Below are 20,947 nucleotides of genomic sequence, written 5' to 3'. Positions count from 1 at the left end.
TACACAGCTCTGATGGCTTAGCCCAGGTGCTCCTAGAGCGCCCAGGTGCTCCTCTGTGCCTCCTGCAGCAAACCTTGCCTCCAGCCTGCTGCTGCTCCTGCAGCCTGAGCAACACTCACCTGGGCTTTCTGCTGCCTCTCCCAAACTCGGTACCAGATAGGGAGCTGGAGTCGGCCCAGGGAAGGGCAACAAATGTGGGGAGGGGGCAGGAGAACAGGGCTGGGGAGGAGCAGGTGAGGTTGGTTTCTGCTCCTAACAGACAACTGGGGAGGAGATGGCCACCAAGGTGCCCCAGGAGAGGTTGATGTTGGATGCTAGAAGAAACTTCTTGACTGAAATGCTTCTCAACTGGCCCAGGCTGCCCAGGGTGGTGGCTGAATGCCCATCCCTGGAGGTGCTTCACTGAGGCAGAGCTGTGGTGCTGAGGGCCATGGCTTAGCCCTGGCCTCAGCAGAGGTTGGGCTGGGTGCCCTCAAGGCTGTTTGCCAGCTGCAGCGATTCCATCAGTCTGTGCCTCACCCCCTGGCTGCTCTCCTCACCCCCTGGCTGCAGCATCCCACACAGCAAGGCTTCATTGATCACTTTCCACTGGAGTGTGGTTTAATACCCCCACAGCAAGACCTGCTCAAAACAGCTCTCAGAATAACCTTCTGGCCTCCTCTACAAGCTGAGGCTGCTGAGGGCCCGTGCCCCTGTCACCACTGTGCCATCAGCACCGATCCTGCCCTCAGCTCCAGCTGTACCAATGGCAGCAGCTGAACACCTGCAGCCCAAGGAACAGCAGAGGCCTGAGAGCTGCACAGCTGCAGTGTTTATTCTGGACGTGAAGTGGTGGAGGGAAAGGAGTTGACTCCAGTGCAGGCTGATGCTGTAGAAGGTCCAAGGCTGTCAGATCTTGTACCTGGTGGAGCAGCCTCCAGGACTGCTCAGGTCACAGCTGCCTGGCAGGAGACAGCTGTGGGTGGCCAAGCTTGTGCTGGTACAGCTCAGGTGTGTTTGAAGTCACCAAGATGATAGAGGACAGCTTCCAGCTTGCTCTCACCCAGCAGCTCCTGTACCAGCAGGCTCTGCCCTGCTCAGCAGCAGCTCCCAGCAGCTGTCCCCTCAGTGCTGTCACTGCCCACAGCAGTCAGGGCAGGAGCTGCTCCCAGTTTCCAAGGGGCAGTGACAGCTACTCCTGGTCACTGTCACTGCTGTCGCCATCTGTGATGCTCTCCAGGGCCTCCCTGCAGGCACAAAGCACCCAGCAGTCAGGCACTGGAGCCAGCCCCTCCCAGGAGAACTGTCTGGTGCCTGTGCTCCTCAAGGGCAGGCCCACCCAGTGTAGTGGGAGCCACCCACCTCCACCAGCTGCCCACAGAGTGCTGGGCCAGCTGCCAGGGCACTGGGCTCCTGCTTACTCATGCTCTTGGAGCAGCCACAGGCTCCGCAGCGTGGACCTTCCAGGCCCCTGGGCTGAGCCTGGCTGCAGCAGCTCAGGAACAAACCCTGGTGCCTGGTACTGAAGACAGCATGAACCTCAAAAGCTGTGAGCCATGTGCAGGGCCACCCTATCCCACCTCCCTGCTGTCACTAGCCTGAACCTGGTGTCTTCTGCGTGGCCAGACCCAGCTAGGAGAAGGTCTGGGGCAGATGTGAGCAGTGGGTAAGGCTGACTCCAGCATGGGGGTTACCCTCCCTCCAGGATGGGAATGGAGTCCCTCTGAGGGGGCAGCTGGGGCAGGATCAAGCAGAGGCAACACAAAGGCATTCTGGGTCCAGTCCTCTGCTGCCCTCTCCAGCAGCCTGTCTGCAGCACCCCTGGGCAGTCACAGGAGGAGCTTCAGCTTACCTCTGCTCTTCAGAGAGCTCAAACTCTTTCTTTGTTCTGCTTTTCAGCTTCTGGGATGAAGGCAGGCCCAGGGATGCTGCCAGCTTTACCAGCCTAACTGCTGCATCTGCAGAGTTGCTCTGTTTAGCACAGGTCAGGAACTCATCCATCACCTGCTCACTGCAAAAGCAAAGGCAGAGAGCTGCCTGGTCATGGGGAGGTGGCCACCACCAGCAGATGCTTCAGAGGTGATAGGTTTCCAGATCATTCACCAGCCCAATCCTGTTCCTGCCAACAACTCCCCCTCAGCACTCACCCTGTGCCTGTGTGTGCTGGGCACCTCCTGTCCTAGCAGAATGCAGCACTGCTCCTTGCCCCAAACCAGAGGGCAGCAGCCCTCAATCACCTTCCCCACCTTGCACCCCCCCTCAGGCCCAGACCCTCCTGCAGGCAGCTGGCAGAGGCCACAGTGCCACAGGACTCACTGCCAGGGGCTGCTGTGCTGCCCTGGGGCACTGGGAGCTGCTGCCAGCTGCCTCTGCTCTGCCAGCTCCACCTGGTACCCAAGTGCTGGCTCTGCTCCTTCACCACCAGGGACAGCTGCTGGAGAGCCCTCTCCTGCCTTCAGGCAGGGAATCAGCCAGGGAATCAGTGTTAGCAGCTGCTGCTGCAGGCAGCTGGGCACAGGCAGGCAGGCAGGGGACTGCTCCACCAGGGCAGGGAAACCACTTTCCCTCACCCCTGGCATCCAAACCAGCTCCACCACCAGTTCAGAATTCTCCCTTCCCTGTCCCCCAGAGTGAGCCTGGGGCTCTGCCATGGCTGGCAGTGCCAAGGCCTCCTGGGCCACGGCAGCAGCAGTCTGCAGCCCGGGGCAAGCGCAGAGTGCTGCCAGCAGGCACTGGCACCGCAGCTCTAAGTGCTTCACTTGATCTAAAGCCCCCAAACCAAACCCACTGCTGCAGGCAGCATCCCCCCCAAGGCAGAGAGAGGCTTCCTGCTGTAGCCTAGCAGTGTGTCAGAGACCCAGGGCTTGACTCCACGTCGTCTGCAGCTATCCAGACACCTGGAACACCAGAGCCTGGTTGAGAGCACCCTGGCTTTGCTGAGCACACAGGAACAACACATTCCCAACAGCCCTGCTCAGCCTGAGTCATCAGTGGCACTGTCCCCATGTCCCAGAGCTTCAGCCCCTCCCTAGCCTTGGAATGTTTCAGCTGAACAAAGCCCCAGCCCTGCTCACAGGGACAGACACAGCCTCCACAGCAGCAGGGAGATGCAGACCACTGTCAGCTTGGACTGGGGCTAGACTGGATGACCCTCAAAGGGCCTGTCCAACTCAAGCTGTTCTACCAGAGCAGGGCAAGATGCCAGCAGCAGGGAGACTCAGCACTGCTGTACTCACCTGGGAATTCTGTTGATCTGCTGGAACCTCTCCATCATGCTCCTGTGCAGAAGGGAGACAGTGATGAGCCCAGAGAAACCCCAGCACAGGGCACAGGCACAGACAGCACAGCTCTGGACCAGGCCCTGCTGAGCCCTGGGGCAAGCTCCCTCTCAAGCATGAGCTACTTTCAGGATACTTCTGTTTCAAATGGCTCAGTGCAGAGTATCTAACAGGAAACAGCTCAGAATCTCACCCTGCAGGACAGGTATTTTAGCCAGGACCTCAAGCTGAGAGCCAGGGAGGCCTAGCTGCTGGAGAGCCCCCAAAATATCCTCTTTAGAGTTTTAATTAGGGCTAACTCCAAAATGTCCTCAAACTCCACTTAGGCTCTTCAGCAGTTTGCACTCCAAGGGGTTGTAATGGTTCACAGATGGGGAGCTGGCTGCAGTCAGCAGTGTGTCAGTGACACCCAAGCCTGCCTTGCCAGGATGCTCTGAGCCAGCTGCTACAGCAGCTTCCCAACCACTTTTGAGGCAGACAAGACAGGGGAGGCCCCACAGCCCCAGGGGGCTGGGCCCCTCCCTTTGCCTGCACTAACATTCCAAGGCAGCTCCTGACTTCTGCCCCAGCCCAGAGCTCCAGGCAGCCAGGCACCTACCAAGCATCCTGGGTTCTCCCAGCCCTGGAGAACAGCAGAGCCACATGGCCTAGGCTGCTGCCTGTCCACTGTAGTGGGGCCTGATCCCTCCCAGCAGGCTCATGGGCAGCTCTGATGTCTTCTGCACAGGTGGCAAATGCCAGCTGAATCTGTGAAGAGATGCTGCTGCTAATGCCCACACCTCCCACCAGACATCCCCTGTCCAGAGCAGCTCCCCCTGCAGATCTGCCCCAGCTGGGAGTTCCAAGTGGGAATCAGCAGTGAGAGCTCCTGGCAGAAAAGTCCTTCCCTTCTGTCAGGCCAAGTGCCCTCACTGGGCAAGCTCCAAGGTGGCTCTGCAGGGACAGCTGTACCCAGAGGCACCAGCAGCACACATGACCTGAACACTCAACCCTCCAATGCCATCCCTGCCAACCCCCTGGGTCCTGCCAGGTGTGCCTGGATGGGCTGGGTTCCCTCTCCAAGAGCTGCTAAGAAGGGATTCTCTGCTGTGTTCCTCTGAGCTTTCTCTCCAGGCTGAAGCCAAGCTGCAGGGCTCAGCAGGCCTGGAAAGCTGTCCCAGGTGCACACAAACACTGGAGCACTGAAGTCTGCATGCTGAGCACAGCTGGGAGACATCTCTGCTCCTTCCCTCAGCTCCTGCACTGCTGGGGGCTGGGACACACATCTCTCACAGCAGCTCCTGTGGGGCTGTGCTCTGGATGTGCTGAAAAGATGATCTCAGCACTACTGAGCACAGCCTACAGAGCCCAGGCCCCTTCTGCTCCTCCCAGCATCCCAGCAGCAAGCAGGCTGGCAGGGCACAGAGCTGGGACATGGTGGCATGGTCAGCACCCAGAGCTGAGGGGAGGAGGGACAGGAGGGCCTTGGGAGTGATGCCTTTGCCTTCCTGAGTCCCTGCTCCCCCGGGGGGGCTGGAGCCCTGTCACACTGGCAGTGGGGAAGGAGTCCTCTGCTGCTGTGTCTGCAGTGTTTGCTGCCTGCTCTCCCACCCCCCACAGGGAGGGAATGGGCTGTGTGGGGGGAGCTGCTGGCAGGGATTAAACTCAGGAGTTCCCTTACCTCCTGAGGGTGCTGATCCCTGCTCATCAAGGACAGGAGCTCATCCAGCAGCTCTGGTCTCCTGCTGAAGCCCAGCTGTTTCATGTCTGTTCAGAGAGAGGCAGTCAGCAGCTGTGACTCCTGCTCCCAGCCCCTGGCAGCAGCAGCACCACCACCACGCCAACAGCCACTCTCTGGTCACCTTCTTAGTTCCCTATCCCCTCCTTCCCAGGCCCTACAGGTCCTGTGCACCAACAACATGAACTGGTTTCCTCTTCCCCTCTCTGCCAGCCTTGAGATTCCTGGGCACCAACTGCCCTCATTACCAGCCCTCAAGGTGTCAGGGACCTGGCCAGCCTGGTGGTGATGAGGACCCCATCACAGCCTAGACAGGTCCCAGCAGAGCTGCACTGCTGCTGGACACCGAGACTTGTGGTCCCCCAGCAGCCAGGGTCACCTCCAGGGGTCCTTGAGGCCAGATCATGATTTTTATGCTGATACAGCAAACCCATTACTAAGATTTGATCTGACCTGCAGAGTGCAGGTGACCAGAAGCCATAAGCTAAGCAGTGCTGTGGAACTGAGCTATGGCACTTGGGAATCTGTGCTACTGACTCTGCTCACAGCAATCCTGTGCTCCTCTGACTGCAAGGTCTCTGCTATGCTACTCATAAAATCCTCTCAAGAAAACAAAGCTTTAATTGTGAGTACCAGTCAGTGCTGTCATTGTGCTGCCCAGGATGCCCACAGGACCCTCACTCTTGGCTGGCAGCAGGGCATTCTGGTCTCCTGTTCTTGAGGCAAAGAGCAGGCAAATAGTCTAAGTGAGTTCAGTCTGCAGTGCTGGTTGAGGCTCTACCCTCTGCTGAGCATTCAGCCTCCCCAGACACTGCTGTTGTGCTGTGACACAGCCATGACCTCCCCAATGGTCTGTGCTGTGCCCCTACCCTTCTCTACAAAGCCAGCCCCACCCCAGCCCTAAGCAGTAACCCCCTTCAGGTCAGAGCAGCACAGCATGGCTGCCCTGAGCACTGGGGAGCTGCCCAGCTGCCCCCTTGGCACTGCTCCTGACTTGTCACACTGACTGTGTGGCCATGTGGCTCTCACCAACCTTCCCAGACTGAAGGGAGCATGTCCAGGTGGTTGGCTGCATCCAGTGCTTGAAGGAGGTCCAAGATGTTCTTGGCACTGGGATAGAAGAGCTGATGATGGAAGAGGTTGGTTTCAGTGGCTGGAGCTGCTCCCTGCAGGGGAGAGCCCTGCAGCTCGCTCACCCCAGCACAGCTTACCGAGGGGGACATCTCCCTGTACCACTGCAGCACAACATCAATTTGCTCCATCATGCACAGCAAGGAGAAGAACTTTGACCTAGAGGAGGAGATGTTCTCATGCAGTAATGGTTGGAGTGATCAAACCACAGAGAAGCACCAAGGGATGGTGTTCTGCTCAGACTTGTCAGCAGAGCAGGGAAGCCTCCCTGCAGGGCTGCAACAGCACGAGAAGAGCAGCAGCAGTGGCACAGGAGGGAAGTGGCAGAATGAATTCTGCAGTCTCCCAGAGGCCACCTCCCTGCCTGAGGTACCTGAGCCTGTCTCAAATACAGCCTCTAGTTCAGAACCACTTTAAGAAGTGAACTAAATTATCCTTTCCCCTTGTGCAAGTTTGCAGTGCCAGCCTGAGACCTTCACCCTGGCTCTGAAAAGCATCCCTGCACCGAGGAATTCCTTCCCATTCATTTCCCTTGAGGCCATTACAGGCTAAGGAAGGTAACACTCCATGGATCATCCCACCCTGGAGCAGCAGCTTGTGTGGAAGAGACTTACTAGAGACTCTTAGTTCCAACCCCTGAAGAGGCTTCTGCTCAGACCAGGGCTGCTCAGTGACTGCAGCCCTTAGTGACACAGTGTCAGATGCCATGATCAGTGTCAAGTGGTGGAACCCCCTGGGGGCTTGGTGCCCAAGGACACTGCTGCACTGCAACCTCTCCTGCTGGGGGCTGGACCAGACAAGCTTGAAAATCTCTCCCACAACCACCCCATGAGTCTGGGAAGCCATGCAGGGAGCCAGGTCTGACTGCAGACCTTCTGGTGACACCTCCTGAGCTGTCATCTCAAGTGGACACCAGGACTGCAGAAGCTGTCAGTGGTTGGCAGCTGCCAGAGGGGGCTCTGGCTAGACTGCTCCAAGGCACTGACCTCCCTCTGGGCAAGGCCACCAACTGGAAACCAATCCTAAGCTGGCCCTGTCCTGAAGAGGGCTCCAGCTCCCAAGCTGCAGAGAGAGCTGTTCAGCAGAGCACCCTCATGCAGTGCTGCACTCCCAGTCTGCAGAGGCAGCAGAGCAGAGGCTGGAGGCAAGGGGCCCTGCACTCACCAGTAGGTGTTGAGCCGCTCCATGTCCAGGAACCTCCAGTTGTCTCCCTTCTCCATGGCCTTGTTCAGCCTGTAGGCCAGCTTGATGTCCTTCAGCTCACAGCACTGCAGCACAGCAGACACAGCACTCAGCACAGCCCCTGAGAACACCCCCACACACCTGTGCAGAGCCCCATGCTGACAGCACACAGCTGCACAGCTTCCTAAGCCAGGCTGAGCCTTGCAGGTGCAGCCACCACTGCAGCAGGGGGAGAGGGGCAGCAGGGACCCAGCATCAGCAAGAGGTGAGTGCCACAGGCATGCAAGGCACCAGCTGAGAAGGCAGCAAGCAGAGAACTGCAGAATGCTGGAGGACAGTCAGAGGAGGGGACAGGCAGGTGAGGAAGATGGAGCTGAACCTTGGCTGACAGGCTTGTGAGCTGAGAGGCAGGCTGCTGCAGGCAGGGTACTTACCACTTGCATAGCATTGGTGAAGAACTTGGCTGAAAGGGAGAAGAGGGAACCTGTTAGCTTGAACCTTCAGGGGGACACAGCAGCTCACTGCCCCAGCATGCTGGGGACAGGTGAGACACAGCCAGCAAGCTGAGAGTGCAGCAGAGGTCTTCACTTGATGTGTAGAGACCTTGGTGTGGCCTAGGCAGCCTTCTGGGGGCAGTCACACCCCATGCTCCTGCAGACAAAGCATTCCTGCAGCTGAGCTGCTTGACTTTGGGCATTCTGCAGAAGCTGCACTCTGGTCTGGTGCAGGAGAGCACTGACAGGCAGGCTGCACAGCCAGGCTGCACAGCCAGGCAGCCACACCACTCACAGCCTCTGCTAGCTCCAGGGGCAGAGAACACACACAGCAGAAAGCTTTTCAGGCAGGTTGTCCCCCTCCTCAGTACAACCCAGAGCTGCCCAAGGACAGGCAGCTGTCCCCTGGAGAGGTTTCCTTCCTGCTCTGTGAGGCTCTGGTTTCTGTGGCTGCCACCTGACAGCAGCAGGGAGCCAAGCACTGCGCTTCTGCACGGGAAGCCGCAGCAGCAGGCAGGACATGAACTACCCTCAGCAGCTCATTTGTGTGAGCAGAACTGGGGACAGGTGGCTTTGGTTTGCTGGAGGAAATGCAGGGGCACTGGCTGCCACAAGAGCCTGAAGCAGTGGCTAGTTGTGGGGAGCAATGTGGTAGGAAAAACTGGAATGCAAGTTAAGTAAAGCCAGAGAGTGCAGTGGCCCCACCTGGCCCTGGCAAGACCTAACACAACAGCTGGACACTTTTAAGGTGGAAAAAGCACCTCTGTGTTATTAGGGTATTTAGTAGGCACTTCAACTACAGCCTGCAGAACCCTCTGGGCCAAGGAAAGGCCTTGCAGCAAACTCAGGTTGCTGAAGGTGAGTCAGCTCACATCAAACAGGGGAAAGCAGCCTCAGTTCTGTGCCAGCCTGGATGCTGCAGAAGCAATCAGCAAGAGTGCAGGATCCACCCTGAAGGACAGGAAGCATCTACAGAACACTTGCTCAGACAAGTGGCTTTTGGCTAGTCAATGTGAGCAGCCTCCCTGTTCCACAAAGCTCATTCAGCTCAGAGAAGGCCTGGGTGTGCTTGCTGCTCACCACTGCCTTTGCCAGCCCAGGCATTTCTGAGCAGTGTCAAGCAGAGCAGGGTCACTACCCAGGCTGCTGGCAGCAGCTCACAGCCAGGGCAGTGGAGCACACAGGGCCAGGCAGAGAGAACGTGTGCACTGTCCTGCCAACTCACAGGCCTCTTTCCAAGGACAGAGCCAGCCCTGCCAGGAAGCCCTATCATAACCTGCCACTGTCCTTTCATCTGCCCTTTGCTCCATCAGTGATCTGGGTGAGGGGAAGGAGGGCACCCTCAGTAAGCCTGGGGACAAGATGCAGCTGGGCACGAGCCCTGATCTGCTTCGGGGCAGGGAGGCTACAGAGGGAGCTGGCTGGGCTGGATCAGTGTGCCAAGGGGCAACAAGGCCAAGGGCTAGGCTACAACTACTCCAGGAGAGCTCCAGGCTGCAGGAGGGTGCCTGGAAAGCTGCCTGGAAAGACCTGGGGAGAGTTGATCAACAACTGGCTGAAGATGAGACAGGGTGTGCCCAGGTGGCCAAAGCCATCAGCATCCCAACCTGGAGCAGCAGTGCTGTGGGCAGCAGCAGCAGGGCAGGGATTGTGCCCCTGGGCTCAGCACTGGGGAGGCCACAGCTTGAGTGAGCTGACACTGAGGAGCTGGAGCAGGTCCAGAGAAGGGCAACAAAGCTGGGGAAGGGTCTGGAGAACAGAGGTGGTGAGGAGCAGCTGAGGGAGCTGGGGGGTTTAGTCTGGAGAAAATGAGGCTGAGAGGAGACCTCATTGCTCTCTGCAGCTGCCTGGAAGGAGGTTGTAGTGAGGTGGGGGTTGGACTCTTCTCAAATAGCAAGGGACAGGAGAGGAAACAGCCTCAAGTTCTGCCAGCAGAGGTTTATGTTAGACCTGAGGAACAATTTCTTCCCTGAAAGGCTTGTCAAGCACTGGAACAAGCTGCCCAGGAGGTGACAGAATCACCAGCCCTGGAGGTATGCTGAAGATGTGGTGCTTAGGGAGATGGTTTAGCAGTGGCCTTGGTAGCATTAGGTTAATGGCTGGATGTGATGACCTTAAAGGTCTTTCCCAGCCTGAATGTTCTGATTCCATGAAATGCCCCAAACACTGCCATTTCCTGGAAGGAATCAGGAAGCACTGGAACAGGAACTCAGCCACACTGCCACAGGAACCTGCTGGCTCCAGGGGAGGATTATGCTCAGCACAACTTCCCAGCACTGGAATTCGACTGCCTTTGTCTCCAGCAGGTTTCTACAGGCACTGACACCAGCAAGTTGCATGCACCCCTCCCAGGAGGGCAGAAGCACCTGTGCTCTGCAGGCAGCCTGCAGCCCAGGCCCCTGCCCCTGGCAGCCTGCCGCAGCGGAGGCCCTACCGTCGTCGGGGTCCTGCGCGGCGAAGCTCCTGTGCTCCACATCATCCAGCACCTCACAGATGATGCCTGAGGAGGGCAGCTGAACTGCAGGACAAACAGAGAAGCACCATCACACTTCAGTTGTGCCGAGCCCTTTGCCAGTAAGGAGTTTGCAGGTTGCATGTGGAACCAGAAACCAGCAGCATGGTGATTCTCATGGTGTCTGCACCAGCTGCAGCCTTGTGGCTCCCAAATCGGCCTCATTCCTGCCAGGCAGCCACTCCAGAAGAGGGCAGGGTCAGAGGGATAAAGGGACTTCCTAGCAAGGAACCCAGGAGGCCTGGCAGCCTGGCTGTTAGAAGCCTGCACTGGGAAAGGCAAAGCCTTTCATAAACACTGAAAAGGGGAAAAACCCAAAGAAAAACCCAGCAAGCTGTGCCGGGGCCAGGGCCAGGCTCCAGGCAGCTCCTGCACACTCATCAGCAGGCAGGGACTGCAGCTGTCACTGCTGTGCCCATTCTCTTCCCATGCCCACAGAGTTTTGGCTGAAGGGCCTCCAGCAGCTGGGCTCTGTGCTCTAACACAGCTCTGATGCATGGAGCTGGTGCAAAACCCAGCAGCTCTGCAGTTTCTTCCTTCTGAGTGCTCTGCCATCAGGCACCTCGTGGTCAGATCCAGCCTCCACAGAGACCCAGCAGCACCTGCTCTTCAGCTTCACCAAGTGGTGACCACGAATGGAAAGGAAGCCTGCTTCCCTGCCCATCCTCAAAACCCCAAGGGCTTTTCCCTCCTGTAAGAGGCTGTGATCCCCAGGAGCTTCAGCCAGGCAGAATCAAACTGCACAGGGAGCATGAGGGCTGCATGCAGAAGGGCTGCCTCGCTCCATAAAGCAGCTGCCTTCCCCCACTGCTCTGGGGAAGGCTGCAGAGCAGCTGTGGCCCGAGCCGGCACTGCACCTACCGCCTCTGTAGAAGATGGCCAGCAGGTGATCGTAGGTGGCCAGGCTGGGCTCTGGAAAGCAAAAGCACTGAGGTCACTTTGACATCCTGGGCTGGCTTTATGCCCAAGCTCCAGTCCATAGTCTGCAGCCCTTCCAGCTGGACAGCAGGCTTGTCCATCCTCATGTGCCCACATTGCAGCTGGCAGGGTGCACAGCAGCTGCAGCATCCCCCTGCGGCGAGGTGAGCCTCCTGCTCTACACTGAGAGCAGAAACACTGCATCCCTCGTTTCACAAACACTCAACAAGACATCAAGTCAGCTGTGCAGATATTGCCTGGGTTTGCAATGTTTGTTTGGCACCAGAAAACCTCTCTCAGATCAAAAGCCTTTTGTGGTCCGAGGTGCGGGTGCAGAACCGGCCACGACCCAGCTGAGCGCTGCAAACATACTCCTGCTGCTCACTGCCTCTACTGCAGTGCTCCAGTAAGGAGCCAGCTGAGCAAGCCTGTGAGTGAGGGGACACTGCACACACACAGCTCCTCAAGCAGCTGGAGGTGAAAAGCAAATGTTTCCCCCTGGTAAGAATGCAGGAGAAACCTGCTCCTGACAGAAAAGACTGCAGCACCAAGATGCTTTCTTACTTGAGCTAAGGGGCAAAGCCCACCCACTAGACTCTACCCAACCATCAGCACTGACCAAGGACTGAAGATGATGGCTCAGCCTGAAATCCACAGCCACTGGCTTGCTGAGCAGCCACAGCTCAGCTCTTCAGCAGTTTCATTTCTCACTTTTCTTGCAAAAGGAAACAAACTGAAGCTGAGATGAGAGTGAGAAATGCTTCTTTCCACAGGCCCCAGATTTCTGTCCTTCAAGTAGGGATCACTGTGGTGTTTGCTTGCTGCTCAGCTCCAAGCTAGCTGGTCTGGAGATGGCCCTGGAACACAACAGCCACTCTGGCTCTCTTACCTATATCCAGTGCCTCCATTTCCTTTATAACCAGCAAGGACATACTCCTGCCCACACCACCACATCTTCTCAGAGTCTTCAGCAGAGCATTAAAAGTCAGCAGATTTGGCTGCACTCCCTGTTGAACCATGTGGTTCAGGAAGACCTTAAAGAAAACCCTTACTTAGTGCTTCACACCCCAGGATCACAGCTCAGTTTTCACAGCTGCAGCTCCTCAGCCTAATCCTTCTCACCCCCTGCAAGTGACTGAGGGCATCCTATCCAATCTTCAGTTCCACCAGCAAACCCCTGGGCTACAAAATGACATCTGATCAGAGCTGTGTCTAGCAGCCCACAGACACTTTTCAACCTCTGTGTATTTCTCCTTACTGAGGGAGGTGGAGCCTCTAACCTTCCCCCCAGGACTCCATTTCTATCACCACCAGGAATTACAACACAGAATTGTTTCTGAAGTGGTTTGGGTTTCTCTCCCATAACCTCCCATGTACTGTCTGTCTGAGCAGTCCTTGGCTCGGGTCCACTCTCACTCTGCAGGGGTGGGTGGGACACTGCAGGCTCCCCACTCCTCAGCAGTCTGTGTAAGCTGGTGCACTTCCTTTGCACCCAGCATTAACCTTCCTACAAAGCTCTACTCTGTAGTACTCTGACAGCTACAAAATTCTCCTGGCCCCCAGTCCCAGCCCCTACCCCCTGCCCCTTCCCCCCTCTCCTGCTCTGCACCTCCTTACCTTGGCCAGCTCCCACCTCTCCAGGAACCTGTCCTTCAGCTGCGGGACTGCCGCAATCAGGCTGTTGAAGGTGTGCACATCAGCTGGAAAGGGCAAGAGAAGGGACTGGAACTGCCTGGAACTGCGAGCCCCTGCACAGAGCAGCTGGCCCTGAGATGGCTCAGCTTCTGGCAAAGTCTCGTGCAGAGCCGCCGCCGCCAGCCGGCCACGCGCCAGCTGCGCCGCGCGCCGCCCGCACTCAGCTCCCATGGTGCAGCTGAGGTCCGTACCCCTGCGCCAATCATCACCGCCTTCAGCAGCCACACCAGAGAAGGCAGCTCAGAGTGACACTCACCCTTGTGCCTTTGGTTCAGCAAGTCCATGTACATGTCATAGGCCTTGGCAGGAGCCCCGTGCTGCAACGACAGCGAAGCGATCCCTGAGCCTGCGAGACGGCAGGAGCCGAGGGGCGCCCTGCGGCCCCGCAGCACGGCTTTACCTTCACCATCCCTCGGATCATGGTGCAGTAGGAGTGGGCATTCCTCTCAGGCATGATCTTAAATATCCTCTCAGCATTGTTGTTCTCCCTAGAACCAAGGGACAAGCTGAAGGTCACAAAACTCAGTGGAAAAGACCTTCAGGAAAAGGACCCAAGGCGCACAGCACAACACGGGCTCTGCTCCCCAGGGCTGACACTCAGGTGTTCTACCGTCACATACTCCATGGCCAGCAACTCCCTAAGAGAGCAGCAAGCACAGAGGTATTCACAAGCAACACCTGCATGCAGGGCTCCCAGTAAGGCTGTAGGTCTGGTTTGTCACAGCACTGCATGTGCACAGTGTGCTGCTTCCAGGAGTGCCAGCTACGTACCTCCACCTAGTCCCGGCCGGCTGCGACCCTCTCCGGAGCTGCCTATTGGGAGCCTTCTGCTCTGAAGCATTCCCCTGGAGGAATTTTGGTAGAAGCAGGTTTCTCAAAGTTATGGTTAAACATGCTAAGACATGATTTGGTAACAACACAGAGGCTCATCAGCCATTTCTGTGCTAGCAAAGGCACTTTCCAATGGCTTGGATTCAAACTCCCAGACACCATCCAGGAGTCAGTAAGCAGATCAGGAACACCGGTGATGTTATGAGGCACACTAACAAGGGGATCCTCTGTCTGTGGAGCTGGGGGAACCACTGCACCACAGCAAACACTTTGCAAAGCACTTTCTCAAAAGCCTTCCCAGGGCCAAGCACTGTATGACATGTCTGCTGTGACCTGATGCCCAAGAGGGCACACGGGAGCACTGAAGTCTGTGCTTTAGACTGGCAGAAAACAAAGCAGCTGACGGTACAGTGAAGCTCATCTGCACTTGCAGGCAAGTATAGAAACAAGGCTGGCAGTGAGAAATTACTGAAAGACAGCTCAGCACAACTAAGCCAAGACAGGCTTCCAGCTGCTAAGCTCAGCTTTATAGCAGGTCACAGGATTGTTGTAAGTGCCACCTCTCCAGGGACTGTTGGCTGAAGTGGACTCCCCTCACTTATCCTGGCACCAGCTTCACATGCTCTCAGCATGCATCAAAGAACCAAAGAGCAACATGTTTGTCACACCTCTGCTTCTTCTGAATCCTCTTTTTCTTCTTCCTCTTTTTCCAGGGTAGATTCTCCATCTCCATAGAAGCATAACAAATCCAGAAGGCTGTTTGTGGTCTCCAGAGATACAGGAGTGCCTGTGGGAAATGAGGATGTAGATCAGCTGCAGACCAAGCAGGAACACACCAGCCTACATCTGTACTGGATGGAGAGCTGCTGAACACCTGCTTAGGCCACTGTGCTCTCCTCCAGCACAGCAGTGCTCCAGCCAGCCACCAACCCTACAGCTCCCACAGGCCCCGTCGCAGCAGAGACAATTCAGCACTGAACTGCAGGATCTGTTCTGCTGAAGCCACTGAAGGCACAGAGTTTCCCTGATCAAGAGGAAAGGGAAGTGGCAGCTGGCAGCCAAAGCTGTGAAGCCTCACAAGCCAACACAGCATCAGAAACTTCCAGTGCTCTCCATGACCACCCCTAGGACACATCCTGCTGTGAAGACCACTTTGTGTGTGTCACTTTCTGAGACACATTTAAAACCAAGTAAATAAAACAACTCTATGATGGACTCGTATCCTTTCCACCTTGTAGCAGATCCAAGTCTCGCCCTCCCAGGATGTTCTCTCCTCTGTCAGAGGCTGTGGCAGTTACAGGTTCCTTTTGCCTCCTCCTCAGCCACCCATGACAGAGATAAGGTCCAAACTAAGGAAGAGCTGGGAAACACTCAGCATTTCTTGAGAGCAGGCTCACAGCAGGGCACTCAGCTGCTGTGTGACACCAGTGCAACAAAGCAGCAAAGTGCTCAGCACCACTGTAGCTGCAGGGGGGGCAGAGAGCAGAATGGTATCACTCAGTCACCCAGCATTTGCCCACCCCAGGCCCTACTGCATCACAGTTCTGCTCTGGAACACAAGAAATTAACTCAGTACTGTACTGGCTGCTTTTTGATCTCCTAATCTGCTCTCTGTGTCACCAGGCAAGCACTGCTAAGCAGGGCCCAATAATTCTGGACAATCACCTCCACAGACCAGAGTCAGCTGTGAAAGGCAGTTAGGAAACTGTCTCCATAGCCTGTGGCAGCTACTGAAATATTTTTGCCAGAGTTTCAGCGGAGCTCCACCACAGAATCTGCAGGTGACCACACACCTGCTTGTACGAGCTGATCAAACAGGTCCACAGACTCCTTCACCCTTCTGAGGCAGATGTGCTCTTTTAGAGCTTCCTCACTCACTCCTTCAGTCTGAGGTGTAAGAGTCTCTGGCATCAAGCACTGAAACAAAGACTGCCAGTTAGCCACGAGCTCCAATCGTCTCCAAACCCTCACTGCAATGCCAGGCACCCTGGGCACTGCTTGGACAACCTCCCACCCCTCCCACCCCAACAGCAGCACTACTTTTGGTGATGAAGGACCACCCCCCCACTTCCCCCTCTTGTGCTGGGAAGCCAGTGCTTAAACATTTCTTTTCTTACTTTCATCTACAGAAGTTGCTAGGGTATTGAACTCCTTAGGGAAAATGTTTGCTCCAGAAGCACAAAGGAAATACAGCACAGCTCTCCTGGCTGGCTGCAGGCGCTGCCACAACGGTCCTGCCATGGCACTTTGGGAGCAGTCTGGCAGCTGATTTCACCACCTGACAAAGCATACATGGAATTAAAATGGAACCCCAAGAGCTTACTGGTACATTGGGCTCTGCAAAAGTCTTGTCAAAATACTGAGGGAAGTGTTGAATGATGTATCTTGCAGCATTCCTCCCAGACTCCTTCGACAGTGCAAACAGCCGCTGCAGAGCACAGAGGGGAGAGATGGACAAACAGGGTGAGGAGAAACATCTGCCCCAGCACTGAGCACGCTGCTGGCATCAGCTGAACTCAGCTGAGTGAGACAACAGTCCAGGCAAACCTTCTGCTATTGGTGCCAAAGTGGGAATGTTTACTCTTGAAATGAAACTCTTGTACCAGGGCTCTGAAGTGCTGCACTGCTACCTCAGGCTCAGAAGCATCTCCCTTACAAACAGTGCCTACACTCAGAGGCTCCTCTCCCTGGCACTTCCAAGAGCATCTCATGCTTCCCCTTCCTTCCCTCCAGAGGAAGCCAAGGCACAGAGACACAGCTTCACCAGGCTGAACACTCACCTAAGCAATTGCTGTTGGGAGCTGTTGAAGACAAGGACCTGAATAACCCAACCCCTCAGCAGGGGAGCCACTGCCCTGCAGGAATGGGAACTGAGCTGGCAGGTCCCTCCCCAGAGGGCAGGAAGACACAACCCTTGTGTGCAGGGTGGATTTGCCCAGAGAAATGTTACAGACATCATGAATTCAGAAATGCAGAGGGCAGAGAGCTCTCAACCACATCTGACGCTTCATTTCCTTTAGGGATTGAAATTGGAGTTGTGATTCCTAGGCTAAACAAAGAGAAGGGGGTGGGAAGCCATCAAGGTTCTGAATGGGAGCACTTACAGAACTGGCTGCATTTCGTGGCATAAGGAAAGGGTCATCCTGGAACATGTAATGAGCAGCAGTAGGGTCCTGCAGAAAGGAGAAGCCAGGATTGAAATGTTTACACAGGCAGACCACACTGCCTCAGGGGAGGGAGGGCACAATGAACATCACAGACACCACCTGATGCCCATCTCAGTCAAAAGGGTTCAGCCTGCTTGGAACAGTTATTCAAAAGCATTTCTATTCCACAACAGAGAGGCTACCAGGGTGACAACAGATGAGTCCCTCCTGTGACACAGCAAGCAATAATGGCCCTGCAAAGCAAGCAGGACCCCAGCTGTAACAGGCTTGGGGGAGCTGAGGGAGCTTGTAGCACTGGATTTACTTTTCACAGCTCAAGAGAGAGGATTAAAGAATGGCACTGCAGCACTTACAGGTCTGGCCTAGCAAGAGCAGACAGTTGTTGCTCTTTGCAGGGCCTGAAAGCAAGAGGTGGCAGTCTGGACTGGGAAGCTGACCTGGTAAAGGATCCTGATGTCAGAAAAAGCTGTCACTGGTAGCTGCAGCTCTCTCAGCCCTGAAATGAGGCTTTGTGGGCACAGCAAAAGGGAAAACCCCCAAGAACTGCATGTGACAGCCTCACCTTTCATTTGAGGCCAAAGCAAGAGAGGCTGCAGAGCCAAAGGCTGCTGCACCAGATGGGCAGCTGGAGCTATTGCCTTGCTCAAGGCAGCTACTCACCCTTCTCACAGTAGAAGCCAAGGTCTGCAGAACTGCCAGCTTATCCCTAAAGAGAAATCAGCTCTCATTAGTACTTGCCTGCAGCTTCCAGTGCTGTGCATTACACTGCATGCAGAACAGGCATGGGCTTATCCTGCAGGCATTTTCAGTTCTAGAAAATACCACCTTGCTGGCCCTAGAAAACATCACTTTGTGCAGCAGGAGGGAAAACTCAACTGCAAAAAATGGTCAGTCCTGGAACCACCACAGAGTGGGGAAAGGAGGACAGCCAGAAGAGGAGGTGTGCTTCCTGCTACCACTCCTGCCCTTACTCTGCATTACCAAAGAAAGGCCACACAGAAGAGACACAGCAAGGATGACCTGGAATGCTTCTCAGAGCCTCCCATCTCTGAGGGGTGGATTCAGGAGCTCCTCTCCAAGGCTTGGGAGCTAAAAAACCCAAAGAAAACCAAACTAGATTGCTCAGGACCCCTGTGCCTGGGATCCCTCAGACTTTGGCTGTGTTTCAAGCAAGCAAAGGCCAGTGAGAACGTTCAGGGGCTCTTACTGCAGCCCTGACAGCTGCTTTTAAGGAAAGGTCCACAGTCTGCACAGGGGAGTCAGGAACATTCCCAGGGCTCTCGGCCAGCAGGAAAGCCATTAGTGGGACACTAAATGCAGGAACAAGACAACCTGATGCCTTATTCCTCTCTCTCAGATGAGAACCAGCTGTCTCACAATGACTGTCTTCCAGGTGAGACACCTACTCCAACAGTGAGCACTTACCAGGTTTTCTTGCGGGGGAGCACAATCTCTTCTTGAGCAACTACGAGGAACAAGATCAGAATTGGTATTAGACACAAAGAGCTGCCCAAGAGGTCCTCACCTGATGACAATGGATCACTCAAGCTGATGCAGCTCCAAGTACTAAAGCAAGGAATTTAAAACCATCACATAATGTAGGCCACAGTTTATTGCAATAACAATAGAAAAGACTGGTGAGAAACTTAAGTGTCTTGTGACAAGACAGGATCAGGGCCCCATGGTACACATGTCCAAGGCATGGCACCCACTTACCCAGTCAAGCTTCTTCAATCCTCCTTACCCTCCTTCTTCTCACCCCAACCCTTCCCATTCCCCTGCTTTCCTAGTCCTCTAGCTCCAAGTCTGCCCTCTTTGCCCATTTGGCTCCTCCGGCTCAGCCTGCCTGAGCACCACAGCAAACTGCCCTCTGAGTGTCCTGCTCTGACAGCCTGACTGCAGCTGCTCCACTCATTCCACTGCAAGGATCAGCCTGCTCAGAGAGGATAAAGACAAGAACAAAAGCTAGAAGCTGTCAGTAAAGTACCTCAGGAAACTCATTGACAGGGGGGCATGTGGGACCCCTGACTGCAGCCCCCAGAGGCAGGGTCTGCAGCGGCACAGTGGGAACCCTGCCCATGTGCTGATGCTTTGTGAGCTGTTACCAACTGGCAGGAGCCTGCTCCCGTGTGCAGCACAGCTGTGAGCACCCCAGCTCACACAGCTCCCAGGAGAAACAGTTAAGCAGTACAGGGGAGAAGTGAGGACATGGAGGAAACTCTCAGGATCAAGGAGGAAAGCTCCTTATTTTTCTTGTACAGTTCATTCCATTTCAAAGAGCAACTGGGCAGCTCATGGAACTGACTGACATGGAGATGAAAGCAACCAAGCCAGGAAATCCCTGCACAAGGAAGATGGGAGGAAAGAAAACCCAAGAAAGGGAAAGAGAGCATCCATGCCTTCTTTATCTCCTGACACACTCTGTTGTTTGGAGATTAGAAAAAACAAAGGCAAGACATGAGTAATTAAGACATCTTACCTTCTGAAGTAGACACAGTCTTCCCAAGGGCTGCACTACTGGAGGAGCATCTATAAAGCAGAGGTGTGGGGTCATGATGTTACCATTCCAGGTGGAAAGTATATTTTGCTCAGAGCACCCTGTGGAGCAGAACCTTTCCACGTGAGGCATACCCCAGAAATAACCTCCCCTCTTCACCCCACCCCCAAAACAGTGTGGGCAGCTGCTCAGGGAAGTGAGTGTGCCTCTGTTCTCAGCGCTGGAGAGGACACCTCCAATCAAAACTAATGAAAACATTGTTGGGGTAAAACCTAAAGAGAAAAGGCTAGCACCAATCCTGGTGTTAGTTTTGGGCTCCTTACTCCAAGAAGGACATTGAGGTGCCCTTAGAGCATGTCCAGAGAAGGGCAACAAAGCTGGAGAAGGATCTAGAGCATGAATCTTGTAAGGAGCAGCTGAGGGATCTGGAGTTGTTCAGCCTGAAGAAAAGGAGACTGAGGGGGGAACCTTCTCCAAATCCCTGGAAGCAGGGTGGAGAGAGGTGGAGGTCAGTCTCTTCTTCCAAGGAAAAGCAATTGGACAAGAGGAAGCACCATCGAGTTGTGCCAGGGGGTATTTATATTGGATGTTCATAAAAAGGGCTGAAAAGGCTGTCGAGCCCTGGAACAGGCTGCCCAGAGACATCGCCACCCTGGAGCTTTTCAAAAGTCGCAGAGCCGTGGTGCTGAGGGCCATGGGTTAGTGGTAACCTGGCAGCGCTGGGTAGGGGTCAGGCTCCAGGATTCTCTGATCGGCTTTCTCGGGAGATCCAGCTCTAGAAAACACTTCACAGCCCAAACTCACCCCTGGTGCAGCTCCGACCCTGTGAGCGCACAGGGAAAAGCCCCAGAAGAGACGCTCAGCTCCCCGCCGCGCTATTGCCGCCCCGACCCTGCGGCCACCTCCAGCGGCCCGGCCGCATGCGCCGAGCGCGGAGCACGCAGCCCCGGCCCTGCGCGGCCTGTCCCGCCTCAACTCCCAGCACCCTCCCGCCTCGGTTCCTCCGCCTGCCACCGCCCCGGGCCCTCTTCCCTCTGCTGCGGCAGAGCCTTACCGCCGCCCGCCCGCGAGGCAGCACGGCCTGCGCAGCAGCGCCGCTCGCCGCCAGCCGCCTCCTGCCAGCCGCGCCGCCATGGCCCCGGCGCAGTGCGGGCCGGGAAGGGGGGCGGAGCCGCCACGGCCCCGGCGCAGTGCAGGCCGGGAAGGGGGGCGGAGCCGCCACGGCCCCGGCGCAGTGCGGGCCGGGAAGGGGGGGCGGAGCCGCCATGGCCCCGGCGCAGTGCGGGCCGGGAAGGGGGGGGCGGAGCCGCCATGGCCCCGGCGCAGTGCAGGCCGGGAAGGGGGGGCGGAGCCGCGGGCCCGGCGGGACCCTGGGCGGGACCCTGGGCGGGACCCTGGGCGGGACCCTGGGCGGGACCCTGGGCGGGACCCTGGGCGGGACCCTGGGCGGGACCCTGGGCGGGACCCTGGGCAGATCACTCCTGCGCTGCCCCCCGGCCCCGCCCGCCCGCTGCCGCCGGACCGCGTGGTGCCTCCCGGGGTGCAG

The 20,947-nt window shown here is 56.3% G+C and overlaps 1 protein-coding gene and 1 non-coding gene across 2 annotated transcripts; both read right to left on the bottom strand.

Moving 5' to 3' along the window:
* Nucleotides 1-686: 686 nt before the first annotated feature.
* Nucleotides 687-20,535, bottom strand: PTCD3 (pentatricopeptide repeat domain 3). The gene is made up of 24 exons (XM_054172237.1): nt 20,456-20,535; nt 19,384-19,433; nt 18,330-18,369; nt 17,565-17,610; nt 16,842-16,910; nt 16,061-16,165; nt 15,531-15,654; nt 14,406-14,524; nt 13,678-13,751; nt 13,307-13,394; nt 13,163-13,223; nt 12,829-12,911; nt 12,101-12,245; nt 11,155-11,205; nt 10,216-10,299; nt 7,722-7,750; nt 7,270-7,373; nt 6,186-6,264; nt 6,008-6,098; nt 4,918-5,003; nt 3,856-4,004; nt 3,216-3,257; nt 1,832-1,990; nt 687-1,226 (listed from the first exon to the last, which is right to left on the bottom strand). The coding sequence occupies exons 1-24, from the start codon at nt 20,533-20,535 to the stop codon at nt 1,172-1,174; spliced, it is 2,013 nt and encodes a 670-aa protein (XP_054028212.1). The 3' UTR covers nt 687-1,171.
* LOC128898460 (small nucleolar RNA SNORD94) lies at nt 12,984-13,121 on the bottom strand. The gene has a single exon (XR_008462840.1). It is a non-coding gene; the product is annotated as a small nucleolar RNA SNORD94 (small nucleolar RNA).
* Nucleotides 20,536-20,947: the final 412 nt, after the last annotated feature.

Source organism: Dryobates pubescens, chromosome 23, assembly GCF_014839835.1.
Source record: "Dryobates pubescens isolate bDryPub1 chromosome 23, bDryPub1.pri, whole genome shotgun sequence".
Taxonomy (NCBI): domain Eukaryota; kingdom Metazoa; phylum Chordata; class Aves; order Piciformes; family Picidae; genus Dryobates; species Dryobates pubescens.
This window is presented reverse-complemented; position numbering and strand designations above follow the sequence as displayed.

Coding starts and splice junctions, on each gene's coding strand:
- PTCD3 (XM_054172237.1), bottom strand. CDS start 20,535: ATGGCGGCGCGGCTGGCAGGAGGCGGCTGGCGGCGAGCGGCGCTGCTG. Junction 10,300..11,154: donor GGCCATCTTCTACAGAGGCG/GTAGGTGCAGTG, acceptor TTTGTCCTGCAG/TTCAGCTGCCCTCCTCAGGC. Junction 7,751..10,215: donor CGCGCAGGACCCCGACGACG/GTAGGGCCTCCG, acceptor TCTCCCTTTCAG/CCAAGTTCTTCACCAATGCT.